This window comes from Otolemur garnettii, unplaced genomic scaffold (genome assembly GCF_000181295.1).
Source record: "Otolemur garnettii isolate 467f Iridium unplaced genomic scaffold, OtoGar3 scaffold00114, whole genome shotgun sequence".
In the NCBI taxonomy this organism is placed as follows: domain Eukaryota; kingdom Metazoa; phylum Chordata; class Mammalia; order Primates; family Galagidae; genus Otolemur; species Otolemur garnettii.
Genome location: NW_003852509.1, coordinates 3,495,053 through 3,520,568, shown reverse-complemented (window position 1 = coordinate 3,520,568; position 25,516 = coordinate 3,495,053). Strand labels below are relative to the sequence as shown.

The window sequence follows — 25,516 nt, the reverse complement described above, 5'->3', positions numbered from 1 at the left end:
TATATGTATATATATACACCTAATATGTATAGTAACCCTGTTCTCCCTTGCACATGGCGGGCCTCCAGCTTTCTACCTTTCCTCTGTCTCATTCACCCTGTGTGCCAGGAGCACACCTGCTGACCTCCTCTGTTCTACTGAGAAACAGCTACGTAAGGATTCCTGTTTGCGAAGCAAATCTCCAAGGATGCTGTCCAGGTTGGCCAGGGGGAAATGTGCAGAGAATTCAGCATAGGAACATGGAATCCAACAGTATGGAACTCACAGATGGAGGCGTGGGCACCCCCACGTGGACGCAGATGGAGGGGTGACCACAGGGGCAGGGCACCCCCACAGGGACGCAGCCGCAGCGGGAGTGCAGCACGGGTGGGGGGCCGGGGAACACGTCTATAAAACGTTCAAATCAAAACGTGCGACTCCGGAGGGAATGCCCTGGTATCCCAATGGGTTTTCCTTTTTCCTCGTGCATTTAAACATTCCATAGACAAACAAACACATTTGTCCTTAAGCCGGGTACGACTGCGGTCGTGACAACAAAGTGAAGGCCAGGTGAGCATTCCAATATTCCTGCCGATGCCAATCTGGAGGGCCAGAAAGGGGGCGTTTTCCACATGTGGAATATGTACTTGAACATGAAATAATAAAATAAGCTTTATCTTTTCAAAAATATTTTTATCAAACAAGTATAAATAAAAATAAACATGATCTTCACTTTGAACTTGTTACATCAACATTCTCGTGGGCCCGGCTTCTACTTCACGTTTGGATTTTATCCACGTTGGGGCTCAGACCTGTTTAACTTACACTTGTTAACTCATAATTGACCTACCATGAACTTTACACTTGAAAAACGATTGAAGTTACCCTCCCACCTGCAATTACAAAGCGTGAAACAAAAGGCAAACCGATATATATTAATAAAACATATCATCGTGAGTGAGAGGATGGCACGTGTAATTTTTCCTTACCTCCAAAGGAACACTTAGTACTTTGAGCCTGAACAATTTTCATCAAGTTCAAGGTGCCACTGTGGTATGCTGTCTTTCAATGCAATATCAGAGAGTGATGGCGCAGTCGAAGAAACAGAAACTAACAGCGCAAAAGGGAAGCCTGCAGTGTGAGCTGGAACCCACAAGTCCATGAGCTATCTAAAATAAATTACTATTCACATTTTTACATAGCAAATAGAAATTTATGCAACCCCCCTGCTAGGAAGTCCTATAATTTAGACAATAATTGGATGGTGATGCCACTGAAGGCAAAAAACGCATGAGAATTAAAAAGCGCCTTTTTTTTTTTCTCATTGGACCTCTTTGATGAATTCAACACATAAACGCAGCGAATAGAAGCAATAATAAAATAAATCTCTTCAATACTACCTTTCCTGCTAAAATCTGTGCCATACCTTTTCTCCTTGCCCCAAACACTCAGACTAAGCTGATGGTGAAATTAGCTTGATAATAGGAGGGATGCTTATCTACAGAGAGTGCGAATAAACCCTGTGTAAATAATCAGACTCTTTGTCACTCATAACACGCTAGTGCAAAAATTGTGCATCAAGAATTCTGTGATGGAACAGCTGAGTGGGAAATTTGCCAAGTCCCTAGAGATGACTCACGGAGCTGTGAGGTCCTCAAAGCTCGCCAGGTCTTGAGGGATGGAGTGAAGCATTTGTATGTGTGTCTCTATCAGAAAGGTGTCTCCTTTAGGAAAGCTTTTTATTTTTTTTTTCAAGAATATTCCTGTTCATGGGGTTTAATTAAAAAAAAAAACCACACACACGTACACACACACGCACACGCACACATTGTGGTGCTACCATTCTGTCACCACGGAGGAAAGATGTATCCACGTGCCCAGAAGATTGCATTGAAAGGCATCCCAGCAACACAGAAACACGAACTCTGAAGCGTCGGCCGACCCGCCGTCTCCCTGGAGCCTTGTTTCCAAGCAGGTGCAGCCAGGCATTTAGAATCCACTTTCGGGATGAAGACGCGTGAAGACTGTGGCGCATTCGAGTAGAAAACCCCGCTCGTGTGTGCCAGTGGACGGTGTTAAAGGTCGCTGCGGCGAAGCAAGTGGAAGGGAGAGTGGTTTATGGCACCAAAGGAATCACTGCTTGTCCGTCAGAGGTATGGCTATGAACCGTCCTGCCGGGGCGCGGAGGGCTATACCACCGTGCACACTGTGTTCAGAGTCGTGTCAAACCTCACGGCCTTGGCCTCTGTGGGTTTCAAGTTTGTATCATACATGGGGTTTTCAAAGGAAGCTTGTCCGTTGCTGTTTTCGTGTCCAGCATAGCCGTTGTATTGAACTTTGGGTCTTGTTCTAAAAGAAAAAGAGAAAGCCCACAATTAGAATCCTGACTTAATAAAATAGAATAGCTGGGACTGTGTCTGTGACACACTCCCCCAGAGCCAGAAGCTGGGAAAGTCAGGACGGCTTGCATATCTGCTCACTCCTCAGAGTTCTTTTTTTTTTTTTTCTCCTAAATTAGTAGCTGGGATTATAAAGAGGTTTGTACACAATGAAGCCATTTATAAATCAAAGGTTCATTTGTGCTTCCTGTAAATGTCCTGGGAAGTTGGGAAGATCCCAGTGGCCGGAGTCAGACAGATCTTGGGTTGCATGCTCAGTCATGACTGATGAGCTGGGTGCCGCTTCAGGTCACTGAACTGTCTGCCACCCTGTAAAGTAAGGATGGGGAGCATGATTTCTCCCCTGTAGTCCTGCTAAGACTGAACTAAGTCACAATTATAAGCTCCCAACATGCGCTAAGTGACAACTACTTCTGATTTTTTATATCTGGAGAGTTAAAATGAATCCACAGTAAAAAAAAATGTAAAAAAAAAAGAAAGAATCAATTGTAGAAAAGAAGATATATTCATTATTAGAGTATTATTTACATTTTGCAGTTAAAAGAAAACCCTTACATATACTCTATGATTAAAGAGTTAGAGGATTTTTATTTATTTATTTATTTTGGATTTCCTTTTTTAATTTAAGATTTAAAAGGCCTTAACATATGTGGTCTGGCTCTTTTTCTATTTTTTTCTTATTCAAGAAGAAATTACATAAGAGAAATATACCAGGTAGCAAAAAACAGAACTTTAATAAAATAATTTGATATTGGATGTAAATAAACTTCTGCTTTCATTATTCACTAGTAGATTTTCTTTAGTTTCTTAGTTCATTAAGAAAAGCAGAAGTAAGGCATGCATGGCCACCAGAAACAGGCAGAACACCAGCTTTACAACTGTGCTTGGGACCAGAGAGGGCTATGACATTGAACTTGGAAAATGCTCTAGCAGAAAAAGTTAGCAAACAAATTAGCCTCTTCCTAAAGAGGTGAAGACCCGGCTCACCTGCTCTCTCTGTCCCTGGGATCACAAGTCACTGCTGCCTATTCTTTGCTAGGGAAATGCAGACCCCAGAGAGATGACCCAGCACAGCCCAGCCATGTAGAGGGCTGAGTCAGGACCTTAGGCCCTGCCAGAGAACACAACTCCCAGCCCCAAAATTAGCCAAAACCAGGTTTTAGCTGGAGAAATACAAGGCCATCTCATGAAACGTCTGTGTCTATTGAGACCGAGAAGCCAGAGGAGAGAAAGCTAAGGGCTTGGTGCTTCCTCGGCAGGGGCGAGAACTTGGGGGGAGATGGGCTTGATGGGGCCCTGGTTCCCTGCTTCTCCAAACATTCTGAGGTTGCTCATACAGCACAGGAGTGCAGAGCTCAAAGCTCCTGCAGATGTAGACGTCACAGCAGCCTCTTTGAGAGCCACGAGATGGGAGAGTTCCTTCATGATCCAGATGCCTTTTGGATTTGGTGCTGGCAAGAAAGAAAGCTCAATCTTGACAACCTTCAATTTTCCACTAGCTCAGAAGAGTTACCAAATCTGCATAAAAACAAGTGAAACCTTGCCCCCAGCTGGTTGTGCAGTCCGAGATGCATTCCCACAGCACTACCTTCATCGGGGCAGCTGACTACTGAAGGTTTCTAAGGTTTAAAGACTTAAGCAAATGTATGTAGAATATCCCTGCTAAAGTTGAATGTAACCAGAAGTCATATTTAATTTATGTACCAATATATATAATCATGCGGGAGTATCTTTTTCAAGGACAAGCTAATCTGAGCCTTGTGTGAAGGTGTGAGTCTTCGGTGGTGCAGGGAGACACGGCTCTGACTCAGGGGTGCTGTCCAGCGCCTGGCATGAGGGCAGGAGAGGATGACCTGAGCCCTTCCTGCTGACCTCAGGAATGTCAACAGAAGAAGGAAAAGAGCTTAAATCCGTGTTTCTCAACCTTCCTAGTGCTGCAACCCTTTAATATAGTTCCTGCAGGTCACGACCCACAGGTTGAGAACCGCTGGCTTAAATGAATCTTTCCTCAGGGTTACCGTGGATACCAAGACAGCACAAAGGAATTTTTAGGAATTATAAATTTCTATCGTGTGTGTCTCCTATTATATTTCCTACAGGCACTTGTGAAAAAAAGATCCGTTTTTAATTTACATCCTTTTAAGAAGAGAACTTCTAATTATGGCATTTTATTAGACAAGGTGATGACATACGTTTCTACATTTACTAAATTTTAAACTAGCCCTGAGCAGGCTCACCAGACCTGTGTGCATAGGACTTATTTTTTTCAAATTAAAAATAATGCAGATGTGTCAATCTGTAGTTTTGTAAATGCCACCTGAAATTTCTTTCATTGGGTTACGTTTTTTTTAAGTAAGAACATTACCAACCTTCTGAAAGTGAAGACATGCAAGCAGTTAAAACAATATAACTAAAGAAACATTCTTTCCAGAAAACACACATTTAAAGAAGACAGTCCATGAATTACTTTAAAAAATAACAATCTCAGGCAGTGCCTGTGGCTCAGAGGAGTAGGGCGCCGGCCCCATATGCTGGAGGTGGCAGGTTCAAACCCAGCCCGGCCAAAAACTGCAAAAAATAATAAGAATAAAAATTTCACACAAGTTTTTTTTTGCAGTTTTTGGCTGGGGCTGGGTTTGAACCCATCACCTCCAGCATATGGGGCTGTGTCCTACTCCTTGAGCCACAGGCACTGGCCAAGTATTTTTTTTTTTTTTTTTTGAACTAGGATGAAGTGGAACTGTCTATATTATGTGAATAAACATTTGACACATGTAACATATTTAACCTTTCTTTAGGGCTCAAAATTTTATTTTTCCTATTACTTGAAGGTAATGCTGCTATTTCAAATAATCTTTTAGAGTAGTCTGGCCTGGTCAGATTGCTCCAGGTAATATATTATCCATCTAGAGATGAAATGTATAAGAACTTTGTAATTCCTCTAAAATCATTTATTTTTGGCATTCATATAAACTCCTATGAAATAATTTATTTCATTAAGTTGATTTTTCCTTTTTGTCTGGTTTTGCAAATTATTAGAAATTCAGATTTCAGGAGTGGAACATCTAACACTTCTCAGTATATATTAAGAACTACATTTTTACTTGTTGAAAGCAGAAATCAATACAAGTTCATCAGTCATATAAATTCATGGAGTTGGAAGCAGCTGTACAGAACATGTGTGCACCCCTCTGCTGGAAGGTTGAAAAAACACAGCAACGTTCTGCTAGCTGGCTGTGGAAACAAAGCATGTTATTTCGTTCTTTTTTTTGAGACAGTCTTATTAGGCCTCCCTGGGTAGAGTGCTGTGGCATCACAACTCACAGCAACCTCAAACTCCTGGGCTTATGTGATTCTCTTGCCTCAGTCTCCCAAGTAGCTGGAGGCACCTGACACAATGCCTGGCTTTGTAGTTCTCATTATTTGGCAGGCCTGCCCTGGGTTTGAACCCACCAGCCTGTGGGTATGTGTCTAGTGTCCTCCCTACTGAGCTACGGGCACCTCCAGCATGTTATTTATTAACCAGGCCATTTATTCTCTTATCACTCAACTCTGTCCCACTGTAAAAGTAGGACAAAAAAACAGAACTAAACTAAAAAAAAAAAAAAAAAAAAAAGAAAAGAAAAACTCAGAAAACAAACACCAACCAAAACCTTGGCATGGAAGCACTCTTGATGTGAGGGGTGCTAGCACACAGCAATATAAAATGTACGTGTGCGTGAGTGTAGCATGAGCACTGCTGAAACCCATACTGCACACCCACAAATTCTGAAATGCAATTTTACAGTACCTGTGTTTGTAGAGGTAAAAGGCAAACCCTGATAAAATTAGAGCAAAGAATGGAACCAGGATAGCAGCTGCCACAGAGCCACTGCTGGTGCCGTGGTGATGATGTGAAGAATCTTGGTCTGAGTTCAAAGGGTCTGGAAGACAAAAGACACATTTAGCTTGCACTTGCTGTGCTAGGCTTCAGGAAAGAAACAGATATGGTAAGTTTTATAAATGAGTATGTGTATAATCTCTGTAAGAAGAGGAGTTGCGATTCCACACGGAACCCACTGATACTCTTCTCTAAAAATTGTAATATCCACTTTGTGATCAAGATACAAAAAACTGCAGTAGAACCCCCATAGCTGACCACCTCCCTACACTGACCACACCTTAAGTAGACCTAAGTTTCATAGACCAGACACGCACCACAGTAGGCCTAATTCAGCACAGTAGGCCTAGTTCCTTATGTTGACCACCTCCCTGTGTGGACCAGTTTGTTACAGTCCTTTGGGGGATGAATTTACAGGTGTTTCACTGTATTTCCTACTAATATGCAACGGTACTAAAACGGAGTCTTACATCTGAAATGTGAGAAGGGCAAAAGGGTCACTGTACACACTGATTTGGGGTTTTAGTTACAGATACTTGAATTTTCATGAAAACAAACTTAAAGCATTTAAATGTTTCTGTCTGTAGTCAGAGGCTGGTGTTATTTGCTATTTTCTCTTGTTCTGAGGCCAAACTCAGAAAAATATCAGTCATTGATAATAAATATTATAGTTCTTTATATGAATGACACTGCATTATTCATATGTGAATTGCTCAGTGCAATCTGCTTTTATTTTAGGAAGATTCTGAAATTCATCACTGAGTTTAGAAATACTCTAAAGAAATGATGCAACTCAATGTTAAAATTGAAGTTTCTATGAGGATGTGAAAAAATGATAAAACATAATCTTTATCACTGGAAAGGAAGACAGAAACATCTCAAAATAAGTTTGTTGAGTTTCTCATGCAAGTTTTAGCATTAAAGTTGTCTTTCAAGTTAACTTGATTTTGGTATCCATTTGATAGCAATCACTTTCTTTGGTTTATCTACTGACTAGAGGTAATTTTTATTTTTGTTCATAAAAAATAGAATTTAGCCACCATTCTTTTTGTTTCAGGGAAATGCAAATTATTTTATTTATTTCAAATTAATATAAAGATACAAATTTTTAGGTTATGTTGTTTTCAATTATAAGGTTCAAGTTGTAGTTGAGCCCTTCCCCTCACTCTGTGCACCTCAGGTGAGATCCCGCCAATCACCCACCCCCTTCCTCCTCCTCTCCCTCCTTTCCCCTCCCCCTTGCTAGATCATAGTTGTGTTTGATTATTCCTGTGGGCATGTAATTGTCTATATATTGGTTTCATATTAGTATTGAGTACATTGGATACTTTTTCCCCATTCATAAGATACTTTACTGGGAAGTATGTTTCAACGCCATTCAGGTAAATATAGAAGATGTGAAGTCTCCATCTCTTCTTACGGCTGAATATACTCCATGGTGTACACCTGCCACAGTTTGTTAACCCATTCACGGGTTGATGGGGATTTGAATTGCTCCCACAATTACGGGAACTGCAATATGAATTGAGCTGCAATAAATATTCTGGTGCAAATGTCTTTGTGGTAAAATGATTTTTGTTCTGGGTAGATACCTGGTAATGGAATTGTGGGATCAAATGGAAGTTGACTTTCAGTTCTTTAAGGATTCTCCAAACTTCCTTTCCACTCCCACCAGCAGCAGAGAAGTGTTCCCTTTTCTCCACATCCACACCAGCACCTGCAGTTTGGGAACTCTGTGACGTGGGCTATTCTCACTGGAGTTACGTGGTATCTCAGAGAGCTTTTGACTTGCATTTCGCTGATGATTAGAGATGAACATTTTTTCCCTGTATTTGTTGATTATTTGTCGTCTTCAGAGAAGTTTCTTTACATGGCTCTTTCCCACTTATAAACGGGGTTGTTTGCTCTTCTCTCAGTGATTAATTTGAGTTCTGTGTAGACTGTAGTTATCAGCCCTTTGTCAGGTTTGTAACATGCAGAACTCTTCTCCCATTCCCAAGCTGTCTGTTTGCTCTACTTACGGTACTCTTAGCTGTGCAGAAGCTTTTTCGCTTGATCAGTTCCCACTTATTTTTGGTTTTGCTGCAACTGCCGGGGGGGTCTTCTTCATAAAATCTTTTCCTAGGCCAAGGTTGTCAAGCATTTCCCCCTCACTCCCTTCCAGAATTTTTATTGTTTCATGTCTTAGATTTAAATCCTTTATCCAGTGAAAGTCAGTTTTTGTCAACGGTGAGGGGTGTGGGTCCAATTTTAGTCTTCTACATGTGGATAACCAGTTCTCCCAGCACCATTTATTAAACAGGGATTCTTTCCCCCAGTGCATGCTTTTGTTTAGTTTACCAAAGATCAAATGGTGCTATGTGGCTGGGTTCATCTCTAGGTTGTCTATCCTATTCCATGGATCTGTATTTCTATTTTTGTGCCGGTGCCATGCTGTTTCAATCACTATAGGCTTGTAGTGTAACCTAAAGTCTGGTAATGTGATACCTCCAGATTTGTTTTTATTTCAAAAAACTGTATTGGCTATTTGGATTTTTTTCTGGTTCCACATGAAATGAAGTACTATTTTTTCAAGTTCTTCAAAGTATGACATTGGTGCTTTGATGGGGATGGCACTAATCCTGTAGATCACTTTGGGTAGTAAGGACGTTTTCATGATGTTTATTCTTCCCAGCAGTGAACATGGTATGCTTTTTCGTTTGTTAACTTCTTCTGCTATTTCTTTTCTCAGGGTTCCATAGTCTTCCTTACAGAGATCTTTCATGCCCTTTCTTAGGCATATTCCCGGGTATGTCATCATCTTTGGTGCTATGGTAAAAGGTATAGCGGCTTTGATTTTATTCTCAGCTTGACTATTATTTGCGTATTTGAAGTCTGCCCCATTCTTGAACAGTTGTTATAGCACAAACTTCTCTGATTAGTGGAATGGGAGACTTACTTGGGATTCAAATTATTTTGTGAAGCAAATTGTTTTTCTTGACAATAAGCTCATTATCACATGAGCATAAAGATAATTTGCCAAAGCAAGCTATTATACTGTTAGATTGAAAAGAAATTGGGCACCGCAAACAACATGGGTGATAGAAAAGTGACAGCTTGGGTCAGGGTTATGGATGAGAACCTGGGTGTAAAATCAGTATCATTTACAACTCACTGGGGTTTCCTTAAACAAAATTACTAGAGCGCGGCTGAAGGGAGAAAGGAGGGCAGAGAACAATAGGGTTTTCCTCGAGTGAGAGAAAAAAAATACTGCTCACCATTAGTGTGGATCGGATGCTTTATTCTATTTCCTTACCTCAAAATAGTATCAACCCAATTTAAACTGTTATACCCCATTGCTGACATTATAATGTACGGTTTTCCTATTTTGCATACTGAGTTTGGAATGGTGGAAGACAAATATTTTATGATCAAATATATTTTTGATCAGTTTGTTTGTTTCTTTTTCAGTCTATTAACATACAGGTTGATATACCTTTCCTTTGGATCTGGATACGAGGCTTATGAAATAAGTTCATCTGTGGTGCTTATCGCAAAAATTTACCCGTGTTTCTCTGAAAGATAACTCTGGTAGAAAAGTCTATGTGATAGCATTCTTCTTTATAAGATGAATATTTAACAGTATTCTACAACTGGGAGAAATACGGTACTAATCTCATTACAAAATGCATTTTCTTTTTTATGTTGGTTTTGACCAGTTTAATGGTTTTCGTGCAAAAAGAGCTTTGATGTGTACAAAGCAGCCGCTTCTGTTGTCTCTTCAGCTCATAACAGCCCTGGGATCTTCTGTACTGATCTTTCAGATGAAGAAAGAAGCTCAAGAATGTTGTAACTCATCCAAGATTATAACAATCACAAATAGATTAACACTCAAATCTAGTCATTGCAATTTTAACAATCACAAATAGTAACACTCAAATCTAGTAGTTGTTTCCATAGGTGTTACTTCTCTAATTCCTAAGGTAAACATCAAATGATAGAGCGCTGTGTGAAGGAGGAAGGAGGACCCACCTTGGTACCTAAGTAATTTGCAGAACATCTTTCCATGTCAATATGTGACCCTTATTCCTTTAATGAAATAGACTGAATATAAATTGTTTCCTATTTATTTTATTGCATAAAATTATTTTTGAAACAATTCTTTGTGATAGATGTGTAACCCACACAAGTTATTTCCATGTTCAACTGTTAAAAACAACTGCTTGGGACATGCCTGAATATGTAAGGAATAATTTCCACACCTGTCTGAATAAAAATTCTAGAGAGAATTTTTGGATAAAACATTACTAGTAAATTGTGCCTATCTACTCACAGATCAACCAAAATTAAACACCTCAATGTCTAGTTCAACTTTCAATGCAAAAGGGTTTTTTAAAAACTTTTCCCTTCTGAAAGCTAAAAAATTATATATATTTGTTATTCTATATAGATACATATTTTTGAAGATACTTTCAGATGTTCATTGAACACTCAGTGACTTTCACATTATTTTTAGGTGGGACACAACTACGGTGCATCTTACAAGGGTACATGTGAAATTTGCTAGGTGTAGAATATAAATGTCTTAACACAATAACTAAGAAAATGCCCTGAAGGCTGTTAACCAATTTGATGAAAACATTTCAAATTGTGTATAAAACCAGCGCATTATACCCCATGATTGCATTAAGGTACACAGTTATGATTTTATAAAAAAAAAAGAGAAAAAAGAAAAAAACAAGAAAAAAAAGAGAAAAGAATGTTAGTTTCTTCAGGAAATACAATTTAGACCCTTTGAATCATGTCTCATCTGTGGTTTTCCCGTTTATTTAATAGCTGTTGATACAGTAAGCATATTAATTCCACCTCTGGCCTGTTGATAACATTATTTCCAGCTTTGTGCTTGTGCCTTTTGCTATTTATGAGAATCTTCCATTTACTCATAACCTTTTTAGCCTCTGCGGTTAAGTTTATGTTTCTCTTGGAGCCACTCTCCTTCCATTCCTTCTCTGCAGTCCAGATAGATAATCGCTTTAAAACGTATCTCAAGTGCAACTCACCTTGCCTTTCCAACTTGAATTTCCCAAAGTCTTTCCCGTGTATGTCTCCTTGAAAAGTAAACCCTCCTCTCTCAAATCCTGATGAAACCTGACACATAGGAACAGAAAAACAGAAAGGGGTTAACCGCGACACCTTCCTTTATCAAAATACAACTGCCCAATCTCAGATTTAGAAACTATAGCTTAAATATTAGGTATTTTGGGGGCTCTATTCAGTGACACATTTATGGTTAAAAATTGGAAATCCATATGCAAATCCTTAACCAACTTCTACAAATGCTCTCTCCTTTGACCCCTGAAATGGTAGCCCAGCTTACACCATTTTTGTATGTTAGTGACCCTTCCTGTGGGGCCAAAGGCAGTAAATGATAAGTAACCTGCGTTATACAGAACTCACGTTCGGTCACAGCTATCGGCCTGCGCCCACCACGTGAGCCTGCATTGCCCGAAGGCACATAGCAAGTTACACCTCAAGCTCACGGTTACCTTGTATAAGAAGGACTCGAAGTTACTTTTTCCAAAACTTTCCAAGTCGTCACCCAATGCTCTTGGAACATTTGGGGCTTGCACCACTCTTAGCGTGGTATCTGGTGCTAACAGCACAGAACCTGGATTCAGGGTCTGTTTTGTTTCTAATGGTGACGACCCTTTGCTGTTGCCCCATTTCTCACTTCAGAGGCCCAGTTCCTTCCATTATAAAATGAAAGGACAAAATGGGCCTGCTGTCCAGAAGGGGCAGCTGGGTTCCCAGGAACAAACGGCCTGCTGTGCTCAGGAGAACTCAGCCTGCGGCCACCCTCCACTCAGACAGAGGATTTCTAGAAAGCCCTTCCCCAACGAACCTCACCCAAATACTTACATAGCCATCCAGCCCCCAGTTGTCGTTTTCAAACTTGCTTACAAAGATATCCACTGGACCTTTACTCTGAAAAGCTTTCAGAAGCAAGTGGGCCTCCTCCTTCTTATAAACTCCTGTGAACAGATCAGTTGGCCGGGCTCAGCAGGGAGGAATTCTCCAGAGGTAGTAATTTACCCATTTAATCCACTGGCTTTGAAACATCGTACAGAGATGATAATAACTTGTAGATAACAGAAAACTCAAGCAAGAATTTTATTTTTATGTGTAGACTTCAGCTTCAGCACCTCCTTTTTTTTGTTGTTGGTTTCTGAAAAAGTGTCTTATTAAATCCTTGTTTACCTTGAATGGCTGTAACACATTTCACTAAATTCAACATCTTTACCCCACAGAAAGAATAAAAGTAATATGTATTCAATTCTGCTAATTAAAAAATTCAGAATTTTTTTTATCCACATTTTATTCACTTCTGAGGATGGGACGATGTTTTAAAAGAGACTGAAACCACAACCCCAAATCCAGCTGCTTCTAACTGGACTTGAACTCACCAAGCCCCTCGAGTAAGAGAAATATTATCTGACTCATTTGCATAATACCCAAACCCCATGTATTTTATTCTTAGATAATTTTGACCCATGACTAGATCTCAGTACCTGGTCTAAATCATTTGTGCTCTAGCAGGTGTAAGGTGAAAGGAAATACGCAGGCGGGGGCGCGGAGCTCACACGCCCATCCCTGCAGCTCATCTGGAATGATGTTGTCTTTCTTAATCCAGGACACATGCACTAATTTTAGATGTGTCCATGCCCAAGGAAGTACGACTGGGGAACGTGTAGGGTAGCACAGCGAGGGCTTGACGTGCAATCACCCTCCTAAGGATCAATCACTGGGCTGGCTATTGATTAGTGAGACATGGTGACATTTTTGAGCTTCTTGGTGTTCAGAACCAGGGCTATGCCTTGTGGATAACTGAAGGAGAATCTCAAGCCTTTAAAGTTAACCTCCTGAAAACAATACCTATACATAAAATGTAGAGTGATTTTTTAAAAACTCATACTGGATGCAAGCATGACAGCAACACTGCCCTTCTCAGATCAGACTACGGGCTCAAGATTCGACTTTTGAGTTCAAACCCTGCCTCTTTCAATGACTTTCTGCATCATCTTAGGAAAGCTACGTAATTTTCTTTCTCTTTCTTTAACAAAATCAGCACATAAGAAAGCATATGGTAAGAGTACTTGAATCATAGAAATAATGTGAGAATAATACATATAATATATATAAAGGGCTTAAGATAGCATCTGCGGTATAAATCAGAGCTGTCATTTTATTAATTGTAGGATAACAGAAAAGCGAACTCATGAGGAACACATGGGTTAAGAAAAAGTGTATCAAAAGAATAAAGTGCAGAGAAGTGCAAATCTGGGTATTAATCCCAGATCCTGACTTCATATGTCATATAAACCAGCTTCTCGGTACTGTTTTTATTTTTTTAATCTTTAAAATGAGAAAATAATACCAACCTACCATGGTTATGAAGAGGCAAAAATGAGATGGCATATGTGAGAAGCCAATATGACTTACTAATTATTATTATTATTTGCAGTTTTTGGCCGGGGCTGGTTTGAACCCACCACCTCCAGCATATGGGGCCAGCGCCCTACTCCTATGAGCCACAGGTGCTGCCCAGCTTACTAATTATTAACAAAAAGAGTGGGTCTCTCTCTGCTCCTGCAGGTGCCCCCAGGGCAGTCTCAGGCCTACCTGTCAGCCTCAGCTCCGCTGGAGAGGACCCCGTGAAGGTGGCGTTCACCTTGCTGCTTGTTGCGTTGAACCAGTCGACAGTTAGAGTTGCAGGTTGTCTTTTCCCTAAATATTCATAATATCCCTTCCACACTGAATTGATGAAAAATACGTCTGAAGGAACTGTCGGAATGGAGAAACAGACGACTATTAGCACACACACAAACGTGAAATTCAGACGCTTTCAGACACAGAAGGCATGTACTGTTCAGTGAGAGGTCACAGAGGATGACGGTGGTGCAGGCAGATAACCCAGCACCTTCCGTACACGTGCGTGGGTTGAAAGAAACAGGCAGGAACACTGCTGTGCTGCAGATATTCCTTTCTTTGTTGGAAAAGCATTTTAGAAGCCAAAGCCGCCTAATTTAACAGATGTGCCACGGCCAGTGGTCACGGTGAATTGGTACTACCAATTTTTGGTTAGTTTTTAATGTGCTCAGGAACAAACGTTAAACTTACCCACAAAGTCACTACCAGTGTTTCACTAATATCAAGTCTACCCTTTGAAAGACTTAGCGGGCCGGGGATAGCCCACACGCCCCCTCTGCCAGCAGTCCCTGCCCTCTAAGTGTTTGCATTTCCAAGGGACACTTGGTGCAACCAGCCTATGAAGGCAAAAGTGTTTCATTTCTTGAGGGTTTTGTTTTGTAACTGGAGAAATGCTCTCACGCAGGCTGTCTTATTCTACTTTATTCTCTTTCTTTGGGATATTCCAATCTTACTAAGAAAAGTGGCTTCAGTAATCTCAACTATCTCTTTTATATATGCCTTTTAAATTCAGTAAGACAAGGTATAAAGTCTTTTTAAAACATAAAATTCTCCTGAGACAGGAACATTTGCAAAGATTATTAAATGTTCTCTTGTTCTTCTTGTTTTTACCAGTTATGAAAGAAAAACTTATGTTTTACATCTTTGTTAAATGTGTATACATTTCTTCTATTTTCACAATATTAATTTAAAAATGATTAGGATGATAGCATAGACATCTACATCAGTGAGTCCCACTAAATTTCCCTTTGCTTTTTGGTCTCTTTCATTTTTTTTTTTTTTTAATTAAATCATGACTGTGTACATGAGGTAGATTTATGGAACAGAATAGAGAAGCAAAAGATGAACCCAGGCGCTTATCATCATTTGATCTTTGATAAGCCTGTAAAAAACATTCCATGGGGAAAGAGTCCCTATGCTTTTTGTACTATGATGCACTAACATTATTTAATTAGAAAAGATCTACTTTAAGTCGAACTGGTCCTAACATATTGTTTGAGTTTCTAGGTGTAGAGATAAAGATTCATTTCTGCCCAAGTATACATTTTAGCAAATTCACGCGCAGTGACTAATGAGCGGGACAAAGTGTATTTCACGTCTGCTTCTCGATTTTTCCCAGTTGGCCATTTTTGTCTTCCTAATCAGGCTCAGTCTGAAAACTCAGCCTAGCATCACAGAGGCCCTGTCTTACTGGAAACCCAAAATGACTTTATTTTCCTTTACTAAAATTAATCACGTTTAAGATAAATCAAGATTTCTTTCCCTAATTAGAATGTATATACCCATCGGAAGATATTAATGGACTTCACTTAGGTTGCCTGCCTGGGTGGAGTAGGGTATAATCAACGTCTTAGAGGTGGCTTCTGTGTATCAAAATATGACCATGGTTCATGCCGCAGAGGTCATCGTTCTGGGTTCTCGTCATTTCACCTGTCACAGGCAACATGGGGTGTAATGCAAGAAGCAAGTGATTGAGCTGTGTTAGAATGTATCACCTTGATACAGAACCAATGTAATTAGCACTTCCCTTCGGAGATAATGAGAAACAGTGTATCGATGATCATGTCTGTACCTAGTAAAAGAGTATTTACATATTTCAAAATCTTAAAGCAAATAAATAACATAACAAATACACAACAACAGCAAAAAGAAGATTGTTTCCTTCTACTGAAGAAAATGTTGTTTTAAAAAGATTTCTTTTTGTATTTGATTTATAAGTAATATTTAAATAAGATAGTCCAGAAAGATTACAAAGTTTTACTCTTCATTCTGCAAACAGGAGAAATTCTTTTCATCACGTTCATACATTTTGTCTAATCTAGGGATTAAATGTGCAACATGAATCCTGACTTAATAGCATTGCAAATACTCATTTCACATTTGATTCTAGACAGAGCATTATGGCCAAGAAACCAGTGTTAACACACTGAATAAACAAAATACTAGACACATGATCTTATATACAAAGGGTTCCTGTTTTTGATAAAATAGTAATGACAAAAAGCACTCAATGTGACTTAAAGTAACATAATTTGAGGACACGTTTTGTTATTTAAATAGTCTCTGAAGTTATGACACGGAAAAACATGCCGGATGGTTTCAAGTAATGGAAACTTTTCTTAGGAAATAGAATCATGTCTTTCCAAATTGCTATATAATGCATTTATCAAGGCACCCCCCCCCCCAAAAGAAACCCTATAGTTCACATTCTTGAAGGCAGAGGATGTCCAAATTATGAAAATATGTGGAAAAGAATGGGGATCCACATTTTAACTATTTAAACAACAACTTATGTGGTCAAAGCGCCTCATTTACAAGACCTTCTTCCTCTGGAGGAAGGAATTGCAACCCTCTTTACAAGGCTCTCCATCATACCACGGGGCACAGTCAACCCTCGAGGTCCATTTCTCCCTGTAAAGGGCCTAGAGCACCTTTTAATGAAACTGCCTGACAACAACAAAGATATTTTTCTTTTAAGTGAAGTAATGTTATTTCATTAACAAACCATGTTGTGAAAAAATATAAATCTATGTAGGCCTGGTGTTTTAAATAATTGAAACATTTATAACCTTGCCATGGGCTGATGTATTCAGAAATTTAAATGTTAGAAATTGATTCACTGCACAAAGTATAGTAGCGAACAAGTCATTTTATTTGATTGAAATCTATAACTATTCTGGTATACAAACCTGGAGTTTTAGTAACTGTTTCATTAACTTCTCTCACTCCTTTACCTACAAGTAAAAAGACAAATTATCACTTTCAAAAACATTTATTTTTTGAATAAGTTTGAAAAAAATGTCAAATTGAAGCAATTGTCCTTTCTCCAGATTTTTCAATGTACAAAATATGGATACCTCGCATATATACATTTTAAACCCAGGTATTCACAGCAGAATATCCTTTGTGTTTGTGGGAAAGCCAAGTTGGATGATGAGAACTCAATACACATCTGTCTAAGGTGTATTTCCACGTAAAGTGTTACAACAGAGAGCCTTGCAAATAGGGTGGCTTAGGTCAATGTTCTGATACCCTATTTGGGACATCCTACCCTGAACTAAAAGGTAATAACTGAAAATAAGATGTCACAATCCTTCTTAATTCTTCAATCCCTCCACCAAATCCATGAATTCATAAATTGTTTAAGGACATCAGAGTGTTTCCTTTACAGAATGTTTCATTTGCTCAATCAAGTTAGTTTTAACTTAATCTCTTAGCTTTTATAGCTAGAATCAAATCACAAAGTGTCATTTTTAAAGTTTGCACCATTCTTGTTCTGATAGGGAAGGGCAAGGGAAACAAAAAGTCTCTTTTTAAAAATCCCCAATGTGAGCACTGCAAGTAAGCCCCAGGAAACGAGCCTGGATTCTCTGTACTGGTCACATCCTGGAAGTTTTGTTCATGCTGTTTAGAGTTCATGCAGTTGTAGATTAGGTGAGGGAGTTGGGGGTGGGGGGACTTGAAGACTTAGCCACCATCAAATCAGAGCCAGACTTACTACTCGCATTTGTAAACACTCAAATTTGTGACTAATTAATGCATGGTTTCCAGGTTAATTGCTTTAAAAAATTTAAAAAGGGGTGTCAACGTCAGAAACACACACATTTACATTCTGCCAAACAGCGTGTGGTCTTAAAAATTAAACAGAAAGTTCAATTTATATTTTTTTCTAGGTACTTAGTGGTATTTACCCATTTCCATCTTTAAGAATTACACTTTCTGAAAACATAGCATATATTATTATTTTCCCTTTGGCTTAAAATGAAATTAGCAAATAATAAAATCTGTGTATTTACTTAGCTGTGCCACCATTGTGTCAAACTCGATATGCACATGCGCACACATGGAGTTCACGCACATCAGGCACAGTTTAGGCAGGATGACAGCACTGCGTCCATCATGCCGTTACTTAGGAACTTAAAACTAGGACACAGCTTGGCGGGCAGCTGGTACCGCTCCTTGCTCTTTCGGCAGGCATTTCCACTCCTTGATCAATGACTTACTTTTACAAACAGGCGACTTCCCTGTCCATTTCATATCTGCTTTACACGTCCTGTGCTCAGATCCACCAGCAAGGAAGAAGCCTGGGTGGCAGGTGTACACCAAGGTGTAGCCAAACGTAGGAAGGTCGATGGCTCTCACATCCGCGTGTGCTGGGGTTTCCGGCTGTCTGCAGGCGTGAGCTGAAAAAGCATTGAGTGAAGCATTATTAGAAACAGTGAGACTTTGTTTTTCAAAAAGTTGCCATATGTATCCAAAGAAATAAATAGAGCAAAAGATCTTGGCAATGGTTTTGAAGTTAGTATATATATTTTTACACATTTGGAGATCAAAGTTCTGAAATAAGCAAACACTTCTGATACACTACATATATAATTTTTCAAAATACTATTTTACAAATCCTTAAAGGCCTGTCTTACAATTAAGCTCATACAGACTGGCACATATTCAGAAATGAGTCTTGATACTTCTTTTCCAGTGGCAAGTAGAAAATATATTATTCAATTAAATAATTTTGGTAAAAATTTGATACATATTTCTAAACAATTAAAATATTAGCAATTCTTATTTCCTTAAAAATGTAATTTAGGAATAAATGAGACTGTAAAGTATATTCTATATCAAATAATTTCATTCTTTATAAGGTTCACATATGTCTCAAGGAAAGGTATCGGCAGATTATTATAAAGCAAGTTTATAGTTTTAAAATTGTGAATGTAATTGCTTTAAGTATTGTCCCTACTTTGCAATTTATTAATGTTTGAAACTTTCAGCTTAGTGAAGGCCTGATATTAGCAAGCTCCACACACACACACACACACACACACACACATATATGTACATATATGATGGTGTATGTACCATATGTGTATACACACTATGCACCACAATTGGAGTAATGGTTTAGAGTAGAGAAGATAGTTTAGAAATAAATACACATCTGATAATAATGATTAATAATTACACATAAAATGTCCCTTATGTGCTAATAAAATAATTTTTTATAACATGCTATTAATGTTCTTATATTTAGCATTTTAAGACAAGAGTAAATCACTATACTTCTTTTTCAAGGTAAAATGAAAGACTGACTTACTAACATTCATATGACATTGCTTCTAATTCTCATGCTTAAGTCAAAAAATAAAATTTGATGTGGAAGCAACAATTTGAATGATCAAGTCATATATATTTCAATTATACAACAAGAATAACATTTTAAACATTTCTGCTTACCCCCTGGTATATAACATGATCCAGTTCACCCCCTCTTTAAAAATCCTACATAAACCCTGGAGGGCTTGGTGTTCCACACCCCCCAGACTCTCTGATTCACAGGCTCCAGCACCTTGAAATTGGCCTCATTAAGCAACTCAGTGGAGGGCCTTAAAATTGGCTTCATTAAGCAACTCAATGGCAATACTGGTGCTGCCAATCCCTAGGAACGACACCCTGCACCCTGAGAACCACTCCAAGTTCAGAATTAGGGAATTAAAAACGAATAAGGAACAGGTTCTCATTATTTCCTTTGGGGGTCCATGCTTCCCCGTCATTCACAGCACAGAGGTGGCTGCTGCGGGTGTGGAGGAAAGCGCACTCACGTATGCATTCAGTCTGAATCCCACTCCACGTTAAATTTGCAAGGCACGTCCGAGTCGTGGAACCCTGGACATGGTAACCTTTTCTGCACCTGAAGAAAACTGTGCTTCCGACCTAGAAAACAAATGCAACACCAGCTTCAGGGGTGAAAGGAACATCCCCAGTAAGTTAGTAATGCTTCAAACCCACCCCAAGGCAGAAGATACTGGTAACAGTTCACATTTAGTCTCATGCTATTGTGAAAAGTAACATGTGAATTTTATTCTTATTTTATTCTATTTTTTTAAATTTCTTTTTTCTTTTTTTTTGCAGTTTTTGGCCGGGGCTGGGTTTGAACCCGTCACCTCTGCATATGGGGCCCGCACCCTACTCCTTTGAGTCACAGGTGCCGTTCAACATGTGAATTTTAATTGCATCTAAAAGTGTCACACACAATATAGATTCCTCTATGGATAAGGTAATAGATTAGATGACAGTAAATTGAAAAATCTGGAAGGCTATTTAGGTAAAGAAATTATCCTTTTTCTTTTTTTAATTTTAGAGTTCTCTCTCTTTAGTTTGCAATAACTATTATTTCCTTTTCCACTTTTTTTCTTCTACTCACATTTTATATGACTGGTATTTATTACAAAATTTATTTTGTTAACATCTTTAGGAGACTGGCCAACTCTTAGGGGAATCACCTATATATTTACATATTGATTTTCCTAACTTAACTGCCAGTGCCTCAAAGGGCAGATTGGCAGTGATCTGTAAATGGTTTTCTAGAAAGTGAGGGACGGTTGTTTGCTGAGGGCCCCCGTGATGGTTCCTGACCACTCATCTCTGCAGCATGAAGGCAGGTGAGGTGCACAGGAGAGGGAAGAGAGAAACAGGACCCAGAGAAGAAGACAGGTTTGTGCTCAGGACAGCTCCGCTCGGGACCCAGTGGATTCCTAAAGCTTGACTTATGAAGCCACATAAATGCACCAAGTTGGAGTACAAATATTTGAATATCCATTTGGATACCTGCTCTAAGCATTTTAAATGAGTTACTTAAGTCTTCTGTCTCCTGGGCGGTGCCTGTGGCTCAGGGAGTAGGGCATCGGCCCATACCAAGGGTGGTGGGTTCAAACCCAGCCCCTGCCAAACTGCCAAAAAAAGCCGGGCATTGTGGCAGGTGCCTGTAGTCCCAGCTACTCAGGAGGCTGAGGCAAGAGAATTGCCTAAGCCCAGGGGTTGGAGGTTGCTGTGAACTGTGTGATGCCACAGTACTCTACCAAGGGCGGTAAAGTGAGACTCTGTCTCGACAAAAACTGAAACTCTGTCTCGACAAAAATAAAAAAAAAAAAAATCTTCTATCTGCCCAGGGGTCAGGCCTTCCCTCCCTCATGGGATTTTGGAAGAATACTCAGAAATAAAATGTGAGGAAGGAGAGGGTTCACTGAATAGTGATTAAGTGTGTGTGTGTATTGGGGGAGTTGCTTCTAGCACTTAATATAGTAGAAATCGGACTTCATAAAGAAAAAAAAATTCAGCTCCATCTATGCTTCAAATCAGCATCCAACTGGAGATTGAAGGCCAAGAAAGCACAGGCCTGTCACCTCTCTACCAGGAGCAGGTTCCACTGGGCCTCCCAGTCAGCATGTCAGCCCCTAGGCAGCCCTCCTGGTACAGATGCTGGCATTATTCACCTGCCAGAAGGAACCACAGACAGCCTTTGTCATCTACTGTCAGAAAAAGACAAATTGTGCATCTCAGCACATGACTTTTAGCAGGATATACCAACACACAACACACTCTAAATGGAGTTTGAGCGTTAGGGAGCATGCCTGGCTGGGGTAATGGGAGGTGGTTGTTTAAATTTCATAATGAATATAGTAGAACATAGGCTGCTCCTGAACTCAGATGGTTCACTCTGTGTAAGAGTGTTTCTGCATACAAAGCTAAAAAAGAAAAAAAAAAAAAAGATAAAAGTTTCATCTGTAACATTCAAAACTAAAACGTTTCCTAAGGAAGGAAGAAAAAGAAGTTTTACTTGGGGGAGAATTGCATCTCATGGTCTCAGCCACCTCTTTAAAAGATGACATCTGTGACCTTATAATTATTAGTACATTTTGCTGGCAGGTACCATTTTTCTATCTATGTTCGTATGACTTTATTTTGACATAAAGGGGATAAAGAATTTATCCATCCCCAATCCATCATAATCTTATGATAGATTATGGAAATATGTTGGTATATATAGTCACCAAAAAAATTTATTTGCTGTAAGTTGTACACAAGAAAGTTAAGGATTAATAAAAGCAATAGTGATCAATGGTGATCAGACTTTCACAGTACTCCTTCCTCACCTATGGTATTTTGCAATATTCCATGATATTTGGCATTGAATATTCATATACCAGAATTTAAGTATTTGCCTGAAGCTTAAGGCCATAGTGAGACCTAATATAAAATGAGCTGGAGGTAATGTATCAGCTACCTGTAAGAATTTCAGGGAGGGATGTAAGATAGGTATTAGGAAATAGCCAATGTGTGTTGGAGCCAGTAAAATCAGAATATTTTACTGCATATGAGAGATGGGAGGAAGAGACGGAAGAAAATGGCCTTTTATTCTAAATTGATGGGATCCCTAAGTTGGAAGTAGTATATACATTTAACTTTGATTGTCAAAGTCATATAATCAGAGAGACTTGGAGTTACTTGAGTAATTAAGGTGGTTAAATCATTTTATTTCAGGCTTCATTACCTTCCCCTTTTAGGTGTTTCTCCAATATTAACTGAAATGTTCACATTCATTTTATCGAAAGTCAATGAACATTTCAAAGTTATCCTTAGCATAATAATAATTCATAGAGCTTTAAGAGATAATACAGAGAACAGATTTTAAAAGTAAATGTAGACTAAGGGACTTAAACACATTTTTCTTCTTCTGTTTTTTTCCTATAATTTAATGTTATTTGCCCATTGTATGAAGTTCCTAAATGAAGTCTTTTATAGTATCTATGCAGAGATGAGTTACCCCAATTAGAGAACTTCCATGTAAGTTTAGCAGACAAAGAATAGGTTACTATACAGTTTCATGTAGTAATTATTACTATATTAATCAAGATATAAATAGCTGTACTAATTCTGGCAGTTAAAAACACAGGTAGAAACCCTCTTTGAATGAATTCTATTTGGGCAATGTCACGCGAATAAGATACGGTATATAAAACCTACATATATATTTAAATAGCTATTGTATGTTGGATTTCCTGAAACGGATAGTAAAATAAACATGGAATACCTCGTATCCCCTAGAGCTGTTCTGTACCCCAAAGTGTGGGGTGCCAGGGTCCGGGCAGGTGTTATGAGCAGGATCTGATAATCACAATGAAGAAGAAAGACCAGATGCAGTTATTACAGAAACTCTGTCATTTTTACTAAAAGGTTTTAAATGACAAAATGCTGTTTTGACAAGTGCACAAGAAGTTTTTCATGACTGCTAAAAACTAAAGTAAATTTCTATTTTTATCTCCAAGATACTTTCGTTAGACATTAATTTTTAGAGTTTTATCAGAGGTTAAATTTTCTATATGTTCTTTTCTATGTAGAAATAAGTATGCTCTTTTTCATTCTCTGGTTTAGTATTTTCCTCTGACACGTATTTATTGGGTCCACAGTGTCTGTAGTCCTGATCTAGGCTGTTCTTTTGGTTTATGAAGATTCGATCAATGGTGTCTCACTGGGTTGGCCGTTAAATTCTTCCAAATTCCTTGCATTACTTTCCCTCAAGATTTCAAGATGAGAAATATATTTAATGCTTCAAAACTGAAGCTTACGAGAAAGCAACAGTGACATTTTCCAAAAATAGAGGACTTGAGCAATCACAGGGCATTTCAACTTCCTTATTAGCAGCTCCCCAGCTGTGAGCAGAAAAACAAAACAGACAACTTTCTGAGATTTGTTTTCTAGAGCGACTAACCTACCAGGGAGAATAAAAACGCTTTTAACAGAGAGATAGCTACCATGTGTCAGTAGATCATGTCAGAAGACAGTAAATATTCTATCATTAGGGAAAAAATGCTTGAATGACAGTATGTCTGAGGCTGTTCTTCGCTTTTAAGTAGACACTAGTAAATTCTCAGATGATCAAAATGCATTATTGATATTTTACTACAGTAATGTCTACTCTTTTTCTCAATTAGGTGTAAGAGCAAAATTGACCCAACATCAATACTCGAATCTGCCCCAGTACCACAGCGGGGAGGACGTCTCTAAAAGCCGCTGCACCTCACTTGGCTGATCAGCGCATGCTCAAAGACTGTCCCCTGTGCATAAAATTGTGTTTAAGCACATTGTGTATGCAACTGCAAATGATGCAATTTTGGAATGAAATGTCCTCTCCAAATGTCGCCAAATATTCTCAGGGCGGCGTGACAGTCATTACCGATGCAGGTGGGCTGAATGCCGCTCCATGAGCCGTCAGCCTGGCAGATCCTCCGTGAAGACCCCACGAGTATGAACGGGGGTTTGCACTGGAAGAAGACTTCCGATTTGTAGGTGAAACTTTTCCCACTGAGCCGGCCCTCAGCAGGGGTGCCGGGGTCTCCACAGAACACAGCTGCGGGAAACAAGGAGAAGTCCAGTCTGGGAGCTCCTGTGCTGGGTCCACCTGCTGAACCTGCCTTCCCAGTCGCTGTTAAATCTTTAGGTTAAACTATGAAGCCCGTGAAAGTAGCCTAGCAATAGGAAAGACTACCCTTGGGCGGTGCAGTGTCCGGTTCCAGCTGGCAACCACATCGCTGGGTTCCCCACACTGCCAGCTTAGTGTGTGCGGTGGTCACGGGCTCCCGCTGACCCTGCGGCCAGCCGTGCGCCTGCTGCGGGAACTTACACAGACACCGAGGGACCTCTCCCTTCCACACTCTGGGGTCACCGGCCCCCGCTGCCCCCACTGCCCTGCGGGAACTTACACAGGCACCGAAGGACCTCTCCCTTCCAAACTCTGGAGTTACCTGACCCCGCTGCCCCTGCTGCCCCCGCTGCCCTGCGGGAACTTACACAGGCACTCGGGGACTTCTCCCTCCCACACTCTGGGGTCACTGATGCAGGCACTGAGGGACCTTGCCCTCCCACACTCTGGGGTCACCGGCCCCCGCTGCCCTGTGGGAACTTACGCAGGCACTGAGGGACCTCGCCCTTCCACACTCCTTGTCCTTCGCAGGACAGGATGGCCGCGTGGGAGACCTGGTAGCCGTCTGCACAGCTGTAACTGATGCTGGAGCCCCAGTGGAAGTCTGTCCCCTCCACTTTTCCGTTCTGCACGTGAGGGGGCTGAGGACACAGGACAGCTATTTCCAGAGAACAAAGAAGATTAAACGTTGCAGAGCCCCCACCGCAGCTGTGGTGTGCAAACAGTTCACGTTCTAATTTTACCTGAGTTACAAATGACATCTCCGTAGGTTTTTTTTTTTTTTAAATATACAATAATTACTAAAGGAGACAGTATATCAAAAAAATAAAACTGCTCCACTATTTCTTCATTAATTTAGATCAAATACGTAAAAACAAAGTCAAGTCAAAACTCATCACCCGGCAAAGAAAACAGGATGGAACCTGACACTCTTACTAGACACAGGCCAAGAAAAGAAGCAGTATTCTCATTTAATTTGTGTCTTTTTATGATGGCCACTGAGCACAATTCAAATGAAGACTTAGCCATATG

General features: G+C 39.7%; 1 protein-coding gene across 1 annotated transcript in view; it reads right to left on the bottom strand.

The window, feature by feature from the left end:
* Positions 1 to 2,033: 2,033 nt before the first annotated feature.
* Positions 2,034 to 25,516, bottom strand: part of CSMD1 (CUB and Sushi multiple domains 1) — a 1,810,668-nt gene continuing 1,787,185 nt past the window's right edge. The window contains exons 60-70 of the mRNA XM_023517585.1: positions 24,969 to 25,142; positions 24,239 to 24,412; positions 23,096 to 23,169; positions 19,827 to 19,938; positions 18,228 to 18,407; positions 16,914 to 16,958; positions 13,918 to 14,079; positions 12,157 to 12,269; positions 11,298 to 11,385; positions 6,169 to 6,301; positions 2,034 to 2,328 (exon numbers count right to left, since the gene is read on the bottom strand). Of these exons, the coding sequence (XP_023373353.1) occupies positions 2,169 to 2,328; positions 6,169 to 6,301; positions 11,298 to 11,385; positions 12,157 to 12,269; positions 13,918 to 14,079; positions 16,914 to 16,958; positions 18,228 to 18,407; positions 19,827 to 19,938; positions 23,096 to 23,169; positions 24,239 to 24,412; positions 24,969 to 25,142 (1,415 nt within the window). The 3' untranslated portion in view covers positions 2,034 to 2,168. The remainder of the gene's footprint in view (positions 2,329 to 6,168; positions 6,302 to 11,297; positions 11,386 to 12,156; positions 12,270 to 13,917; positions 14,080 to 16,913; positions 16,959 to 18,227; positions 18,408 to 19,826; positions 19,939 to 23,095; positions 23,170 to 24,238; positions 24,413 to 24,968; positions 25,143 to 25,516) is intronic.